Consider the following 9,587-nt stretch of genomic DNA (forward strand, 5'->3'; position numbering starts at 1 on the left):
GTAAGTGTCTGAGAGGGGATTTGAACTCAGGTCTTCCTGAGTCCAGGCACAGGGCTCTATCCACTGAGTTACCTAGTTGCCAAGGGAGATAAAGTGACTTGATTATTGTGACTGAATAACTTTAATAATAGGTTAGAAAGAGGAGTAATTAAAGTGTAAGGCAAAATTATAGTACCTAGGTCACCCATCTTTCCCCAAAACTAGGGATACCTACATGTTGGGAGGCAAGGGAAAGAAGGAACAGTCATTGAGAAGTCCATTTATCAAGCAAACATTTTAATATTTTTTCATTACCCTAATACTGCATTTTGTTGTTGTTGTTGTTGTTGTTGTTGGGTGTTTTGTTTTGTTTTTGCAGACACTGGTCCCCCACAGCCATCCATTCTCTCATTCTTCTCCGGATCTAGGCTTTTCACCTCAAAGAGGGCTGGACACCTCCATGATCACAACCAATGTATCAGGAAATGGCTCTGCTCTCTGGGAATCCCGACCCCAACTTCACCCCCTACTCTTACAATGGCTTCGAGAAGCTATGCAAGGTGCAGGCTAAGAAGGGCTTATTCTACAAGAAAGCCAGGCTCTTACATCCTGGAGAAGACTCCTGTTGCCCCACTTACTGTGAGGACTGGCCCCAGCACGTCATCATCAATGTGGGTGGCATCAAGTATAGACTCCCTTGGACTACCCTTGAGAATTGCCCTCTGACCCGGCTGGAACGGCTAAAGTCCTGTCACAACCATGACGAGATCATGAGCGTCTGTGACGACTACGATGTCAGCAGCAATGAATTCTTCTTCGACCGCAACCCTTGTGCCTTCAAGACCATTATGAATTTCCTTACCGCAGGAAAGCTGAGGCTCCTCCGAGAGATGTGCGCCCTCTCCTTCCAGGATGAGCTGGCCTACTGGGGGATTGAGGAGGACCGTCTCGAGTGGTGCTGCCTTAGGAGACTGCGGCATAAAGAAGAAGAGGCCGCTGAGGCCCAGTTCTATGACACTGAGCTGATGGTGAATGAGTCTCCGCCTTGCGCCTTCCAGGAGGGCAGTCGGCTGGCTCAGTGCATGAGGCAGCTCAGGGACATGGTAGAAAATCCTCACTCTGGGATTCCAGGGAAGATGTTTGCCTGCGTCTCTGTCTCCTTTGTGGCCATCACTGCAGTCAGCCTCTGCATGAGCACTATGCCAGATATTCGAGCCGAGGAGGATCGGGTGAGTGTGTCTGCAGATGCAGGCTTTGAACTTAGTACTTTAGCTGCCCTTGGGATTAAACTGCTGTACACACACCAACAAAACAGTCAAACACTCAATGATTTCTGTAGTGTTCAATAATGGGTATGTGTCCACGTATATACTCTACATAGATAAATTTATATCATCCAAATGACAAGTGTTATTCATGGTCCTATATAACTATAGTTTTAAGTAATTAACAAAGTGACAAAATTCCATCAATAGTCTTCAGTACTGCTAAGTGGCACTGGACCTAGAGTCAAGAAGACCTGAGTTCAAATCCCTCCTCAGAAACTCAGTAGCTGTATGACCCTGGGCAGATCACTTAACCTCTGACCGCCTTGGTTTCCTCAGCTGTAAAATGGGGTGGGGAGGGGGAGTCATTAAGTGGAACCTACCTCCCAGGTTGTTAGGAGGATCAAATTAGATCATATTTGTAAAGCACTTATCACAGTGCCTGACACATATTAGATGCTTAATAATACTAATTCCCTTTCCCTTACCTTTCATGTTCTCTGGACATCTCACCTTTTGTTTGCAACAGCTTGAAGGTAAAAGATCCTGATTCTTAAGGAGCTATAAACACATTCAGATTTAGATCCAAACCCATTCAGCTCCAAATCACGGAGTTCTATTTGCCCCCTTTCTTCTTCAAGAAGTCAGATATCATCTTCCAAATAAGTTCTACCTGGCGAGGGGCCAAAGTGGAGAGTGGGGGTGTATAAAGATATATTTATATCTTTGCATTTATATCCTCAGAGAATAGCAGTGCCTGTCCTATAGTGCGCACTTAATAAATGCCTGTTGGTTGATTGTAGGAACCTCTTCCAACCTAGTGGGCCTTTTAACTTGAGTATTTGGGGGCAACTGATACCTTCAGCATTTCAACTACTTTGACTTTTTTTTTTAAACCAAGATACCCTAAAGGACAGATTTTCATGTGTGTGTGTGCAAAGCTTGTTTCACACAATGCCACCAAATTAACACATGAATTAACCCAGTTTGTATGTTTCGTGGTGCTAGGACTATGAGTTAAATAGGCATCTTTTTCCCTCTCTCCTCACCCCACTTCACCCTTACTCCAGGCATCTGTGGCACCAAATGCTTCACCAAGAACTGGGGAAACACAGAAGTTACTGCTTGGATGACTTTAACACATTTATCTCAAGAGAACAAGGACCCAGCCGCTCTGCCAAAGTCATTAAAATGTCAGGAATTTATGATGTGCAATTAGCTTCTTAGAACCCAAGAACCAAATCATTATTAGAGAACAGATAGATAAGCTGATGGAAAATAGCCTGTCCTTGCATCCTCTTGGAACATCCTCAGTCAGAGCTGTTGCAAGTGAGAAGGCTTCAGCTCTGGCTGTCATTTGCACTTTAATTTAAATTTAAAGAAATTGGTTTGGCTTCATTCATTGTTTAGATACCTGATTACTGAACTGCCATTTCCAGGAGCATTGACTGAGTCCAAGTTTCTGATTCTGCTACTAAAAAGACACTTTATGTATTTGGATTTTCAAAGTCATAGATTAATTCCTTTGCACAGTCATTTACATAGAAATCCTAGGGAGGAATTGAGGCTGCCTTGGACACTAAGGAGCTCAGAAGCAAATCTTATGGGCCTTTCTCCAGCATATCTTACTCTAAGCACTCTCATCACCTTCCAGTTGCCCACATATAGCATATATCAGTTCCATCTTTTAGCTCTTCCATACTTTCCATCCTTCATGAATCACTACTTTCCCCCCTAATTTAATAAACTCAAAGCTGTAGCATAAAATATCAAGAAAATCCATAAAAGCATCTCTCTTTCTCTACAGTGGTAGCCCTTGTGAATAACTCCTTATGATTTCTTCCATATCATTTAGCTGCTCAATGCTATGGAACAAACATCTTTACTCTTCCACTTAGTTTGTCCCAGGTGCAAAGGATTCCCTCCCCTCACTTTTGCTTCTTGGTATGTCTGAGTCCTTTCAAGACCGAGCTCACGTGCTACTTCCTTCAACAAATCTTTCCTGATTCCCCATATTGTTAGTGAACTCTCATGGCAAATCACTGTTTATGTTGTAAATATCTTGTGGTGAACGTATTATATGTCCATCTCCCCATCTCCACCCTTAGAACATAGGCAAGAATGTCTCACATTTATATCCTCTGAGAATAGCAGTGCCTGTCATATGGTGGGCACTTAATAAATGCCTGTTGATTGATTAACATGATTATTTGGGAGCAAACTGATGCCTTAAGCATTTCAGCTACTTTGACTTTTTTTAGACTGAAATACCCTAAAGGGCAGATTTTCTAAAAATCTCTTCACCTCTTTGCACATATTCATCCTAGCCATCTGCTAGCAACCTGGGATCTGAGATAAAGCTGACAGTGATTATTCTCCAAGATTATACCCATATATACACATATATGTTATAAATACATAATACATAATGTGTGCAGAAACTAATATGTACATATACCTACATATACTGCAAAGTATATGTATATGTATATATGTATAGGCAGCTATGTGGTACAATAGATAGAGTGCCAGGACTGGAGTCAGGAAGACTCATCTTCTTGAATTCAAATTCAGCCTCAGACACTTACTAGTTGTGTTACTGGTTGACACTGGGCAAATCACTTAACACTGCTTGCCTCAGTTTCCTCATTTGTAAAACAAGCTGGAAAAGGAAATAGCAAATCACTTCCCCATATCTCTGCCAAAGAAACCCCAAATGGGGTCATGAAGAGTCAGACATGACTGAAACAACTGAACCACGTGTGTGTGTGTGTGTGTGTGTGTGTGTGTGTGTGTGTGTGTGTAGATACACATGCCTATACATATATGATTCAGTCTGCACTCTGAATCCATCACCTTTCTATCTGGAGGTGGATAACAGGATTCATCATGAGTCCTCTGGGATTACAGTTGGTCATTATGTTGATCTGAGTTTTAAGTCTTTCAAAGTTGACTGTCTTTACAACATTATTGTTATTGTATAAATTGTTCTCCTGGTTCTGCTTACTTCAGTCTGCATCAGTTCATAAAAATCTTCCCGGGTTTCTCTAAAACCAGCCCCTTCATCATTCCTTACAGCACAATACTGTCCCATCACATTCACATACCATAATTCATTCAGCCATTCCATAATTGATGGGCACACTCTCAGTTTCTAATTCTTTGCAGCCACAAGAAAGAACGGCCTTCCATAATTTTGTACACGTGGCTCATCTTCTTTTCTTTGATACATTTAGGCTATAGAACTAGTAACAGTATAACTGAGTCAAAGGGTACGCATATGCACCAGGCTTTTCAATTATTCTGTGCAGTTAGTTGGAGATTTCTTTTTAAAAGTCAAGCTAGTCATTAAAAAAAGAACAATTTAGCCTTGCTCAAAACTTCTTTTCTTTGTCAATTAAGAAAAATAGATTTTATATTAAAAAAATTTGCAAGTAGGAAAAGGGAGGAGGGTAGGGAAACTCTTACAACCTTTTAGTATTTTGTTTTGCTTTTTGTTTCTTTTCCATTTGAACTTATAAACTATAAGACTTAAATATTTTCTAAATGTGACTCCATTAAAAAAAATAACTGGCTAAACAAATCACTTTTTCGCTTTTTAAAAACGGTGCTGATTGCTGCCAGCTACTTGGCTTCTACAATGAATCACTGGAGCTGGATGCATGTGACAGGCTCCTTAGAAATCTCTCTGAAGTTCATGGGCCTTGAACAGTGACAAGCACTAATGGAGCTCCTTAATTTGTATCCACATTAAAGTTGACATCCTAATTAAACCTACCCAATAGGTTTTTTTTAAGAATTTAAAAGAAGGGGGAAGATACCTTTTCTTAACAAATAGAATTGCCTTAATGCAGTTATAAAAAAAAGTTTCCCCCTTTTCGTGATCTGTAACTAGTGATAGTTTCCTTTCATCTTTGCAGCATCTGTATTGATTGTTATTTTCGTGAGCCAAGGCAGAAAAGCTTGGAGAGAAAGATCATTATCCCCACTTAGTAAGACAATTGGAGCAATGTAGCTTTTGCTGTTCTAATGATGTTGATGCATAAAAACTGATCCCTTCCAAAAGGAAATGCTCCTTGGAAGACCCAGTTTCTTTGTGCCTTTTTTTTTTTTTAAAATGTAACATAAAAGTTTCTCTCATCAAAGTCTTACCCAGTGGCAGCTGTGGCAGCTTGATTCATCCAGGCACATGCATAATGAGATGCAATGAGCAAGGTGAAGGTCAGTAATGGTAGCTATCCTTTTTCTTTCTTCCTTAACATATTGGGTCTATGGAGTAAAGCTAAAGCCCAGGGACTCTTATCAGCTACTTTTTGGATAAGAGCAGTTGGGAAGCCTGCCTCATTTGCCTGACACAGTTCATTGCACAGAGTAGAAACTAAGTAGAATGCATCACCTCCCTACCAGAGGGGCTGGGGCTGGCCTGACCTGGCAGAATTCCATTGGAAGTTCAGTTAATCAACTTCTTTGGGATTTCTGCCTTTTCCAAAATCTTCCTGTGATGACTTATCCAGTCACAGAAGTGACCCTGGGTTCCTGAAGACTATGTCTTTGGAGGGCAAGTTTTGGTAGGTCCAAGCAAACTATAGTACATGAAGGTTCAGAGCACTGGCTTTTGAGTTAGATACCTGGGTTCAAATCTTGCCTCTGTTACAGACTGTGTGGCCTTAGGAAAGTCATTTAACCTCTCTGTCCATCAGTTTTCTCACTTAAAAAAAAAGATTGAACCGAATGGCCTGTAAGGTACCTTCCATATATGCTTTTATGGATATACCTCAGCAGCTCCTTCGTCATGAGTCTCTATGGTAGGCCCTAACAAATCAAATTCCATCCTTCAGTATCGTGACTTCTAGCCCTATCTATGTAAATATGACCAGGGGTCAAGTCATCATTACTTACTTCACTAAGTTTCCATTTATTCATCTGTAAAATGGTAATGTACCACGTCATCAGGATATTCTGAGAAAAACACCATTCAGGTGGTAAGGATGGGATAAAGAGGAATAAATAAAATAGGATGGGGCAATGGAAAGATTGCTGGTTGGAGTCACCTTACCTTTCAAGTCTGGTTTACAATCTTGGCTCTGCCACTTATCAAATAGGTAACATTAGGTAAATTACTTAAAGCATCTAAGCCTCAGTTTCCTTATCTATAAATTTGGGTGACTGAACGAAATGATCTCTGAGATCCTTTCCACCTCTAAATTTATGAATAAAGGAAGAGGATTAATCCTGCTCAACTACTAGAGTGCCTTGGAAGTATTAATCTACCCTGGGAAAATGGCATATTACTTCCTACTCAGTAGCAGGACCTGACTCAATAGAATTTGCATATAAACATTGCCCTTATCTTTTTAAACTAAATGATATCTACTTTATTGCTTCCCTCCTCACAAAACAGAAACACTATTTCTAGAAAGAGTTAATATTAAAAATATGCTTAGGGGATTTTAAAAAGCATAATATGGAGAGGAGAAAATTACCTTCTATAGCTTTTAAAATAGGAAACACTTAGCAGAGATATGCCTAAGATGGAATATTGAGTGGCTTGAATTATAGCCAGCTCTTTCATTGGTCCATGACTGCATTATTTCAAAAAATATTTCAAATTCTTCAAGGAATATTAAAATATTGGCAGTTTGGTGAGACCTAGCAGAGTTTGCCAACCATGGGTAAGCCTTTGAGAAATCAGGGTCACCTCCATCAATGTCCTCTCTTTCCATGTATGTTTTGTGATCAAGGTATAAATTTGTTCACTATCTCTTGAGAAAAACTGGAAAGTAAAATGCTTTAAAATTCAAATACTATATACTGTTATTATAATTAATTCTCAAAACTTCTTCCCTATCTGAAAAAACATCACTCTCATCATTCTTGTTTCTCATTTTAATTTAAATGGCTTAAATAGTTTGCCCAAGTTCAATCAGAAGTGTTATCTCATAATTGAAATGTGCTTGGTTCAGATCATCAGGTGATATACCCAGTCCTTCCTCCCCCACAAAGAAATGTGCTAGGTACTGTGACAGCTATATGATATTATTTGTCCTAACTGGAGCTGAAGAGAAAGACTTCTTATTATGGGCTCCTTTCAAATAACTAGAAAGTAACAAAGTATGAATTGATAATTAAAATATTAGAAGTGTCTTAAAAGGTGCATCTTCTTTCCTCCTCAACAGTAAACTATCATTCCTACCAGCTTGGATGATTACGATAGATAGATTCCCAAAATTTTTTCTAGTTTCAACACTATTTAATCCCTCTAATTATTATTTTATATAGATACCAGAGTAGTTTTTCTTAACAAGAAGATCTATTTATGGGACTCCTCCGCTCAGAAATCTTCACTGGCTCCCCAATTTGAAGTCAGGAAGGCCTAAGTTCAAATCTAGCCCCAGACACTTAGTAGCTGTGTAATCATGGGCAAATCATTCAACCTTACTGTGCCTCAATTTCCTCATCTATAAAATGGTGATAATAATAGCATCTACTTCCCATAATTGTTGTGGGGATAAAAAAGGATACGGTAAGTAAAATATTTTATAAACTAGAACTGTATAAATGCTAACTATTGTTTTATTACTGTTGTATTATTGTATTATTGTTATTGTTGTTTTAAGGGACTTCAGAAACTAAAATAAGGAATTGGGGTAATAGATAACTGTAGAATTTTAGATCTGTGTGTCTCTAACACTAACACCCTCTTAGTTTAGCTTCGATGGGATGAAAGGAGGCACTCACAAGTCATTGAACATCTAACAAAGGAGATTTACTTTGCCCTAATACAACAAAAATATGCAACAACAATACATTAGCACTTAGCTCCTCTGTATCCATCTGGATATACTATGTATCTGGTCAGTAGATTATCAGGGTATTGTGACTCATTTGGTCTTTGGCATCCACCATGTCTGACAGTCCAGACTCCATGTGGCCAGGACATTTTGTTGCCCTAGAGAATCAGGAAGCTATGTCAGGCGAGCATAGAATGAAGCAAGTCTCAGGGGCAGCATTGTCCTGAGCCTACCCTATTTTGGCTGGGTGTTGAGGAGGAAGGAAGTTGTACCTTTTAAGAGACTTCTAATATTTTAATTATCAATTCATACTTTGTTACTTTCTAGTTATTTGAAAGGAGGCCATAATAAGAACCCTTTCTCTTCAGCTTCATTTAGGACAAATAACATCATATAGCTGTCACAGTACTTAGCACACAGTAGGTGCTTAATATGCATATTGAATGAATAATCTATTTTGAGATTTATTTGTTTGAGTTGATTTTTGAAATTCTTGTTTTCTTGTTCAGTTGAAATGTTTGTGTTTGATTAGGTTCACACAAAATTAAATAAGATTGTGTGAGAAACTGAACTTCTGTTAGTACACTTTAAAAAAAAAGAAATATCTATGATATATACATATAAATTTATCTAAAGGTAAATAGATAAATTGAGAGCAGAGAGAGGGAGCAAGAGAGAGTGGGAGAGAAAGAGAGACAGAGAGAGAGACAGAGGGAGGAGTTGTTAGTGAACGCTATAGCATGAAACTTTGAAGACTAAGGAGATATGAATGGAATTTCATATTTAAACCAAAAAAAGCTTATAGCAAAGTTAATCTGATACATACTAATAATTGTTATTGTGCTTCAGGGTAATTAGAAGCAATGGTAAGAAGTTTACTAGAAAGACTATTGTTTTATATAACCAAATCAAACATTTCTGGAGTCAGCTGGGGAGCTGAAATGAGAAAAGCCAGGAAGAGCTGGAATCATCTTTAAAGTCTGCTTAACCTCTCCAATCTTTGTCCAGGGAGATCCAGGCATCCAGTCACTCCGCTGTCTTCAGTAGGATGTGCCCACAACTGAAGTATTTTAGAAGCCCTTGACAAAACTATTTGAAGCCCCAAATATTTAGAGCTGTAATGGAGTGAGCCCTAGGGGCCATGTTGGGTCTTGTGACATGTTTGATTTAACAAAGGTAAGTAGCTTCCTCTCTGATGTGGATTGGGGCTTCTTCCATTGAAAGCAGAAAATGAGCTTCCTTGATTCAGATCCCATTCAGCAAGCTGGTTGAGCAGGCAGAGGAAGCTGGTTGAGCAGGCAGAGGAGTCATGCTTTTCTGGAGGAAGATGGAAATTAAGGACCACAAATTCTCATTTTGCCCTGTAAAACTACTTCTTCCTCTACTGTGTGAGAATGAGAGGGGTCTTTGAAGGGTGAAGAAGGAAAACTACCTGGCCTTTCCTATCTTAGCTAAAGGAAGGAGGCTGAGGCCCTTATGTTATATTTTCCCTTTCCCTTTCACCGTCTCTCTCTCTCTCTCTCTCTCTCTCTCTCTCTCTCTCTCTCTCTCT

The 9,587-nt window shown here is 39.3% G+C and overlaps 1 protein-coding gene across 4 annotated transcripts in view; it reads left to right on the forward strand.

Annotated features, from left to right (window-relative positions):
- The window catches only part of KCNG2 (potassium voltage-gated channel modifier subfamily G member 2), a 173,258-nt gene that overhangs the window by 74,708 nt on the left and 88,963 nt on the right, over positions 1-9,587 (forward strand). For 3 of the 4 annotated variants that reach the window (XM_027852311.1, XM_027852314.1, XM_027852312.1), the window contains exon 2: positions 359-1,208. In XM_027852311.1, coding sequence (XP_027708112.1) covers positions 453-1,208 — 756 coding nt within the window. In that variant the 5' untranslated portion in view covers positions 359-452. The remainder of the gene's footprint in view (positions 1-358; positions 1,209-9,587) is intronic. The other variant, XM_027852313.1, reaches the window with a different exon arrangement.

The sequence above is a fragment of the Vombatus ursinus genome, unplaced genomic scaffold (genome assembly GCF_900497805.2).
Source record: "Vombatus ursinus unplaced genomic scaffold, bare-nosed wombat genome assembly UNPS02009573.1, whole genome shotgun sequence".
In the NCBI taxonomy this organism is placed as follows: Eukaryota; Metazoa; Chordata; class Mammalia; order Diprotodontia; family Vombatidae; genus Vombatus; species Vombatus ursinus.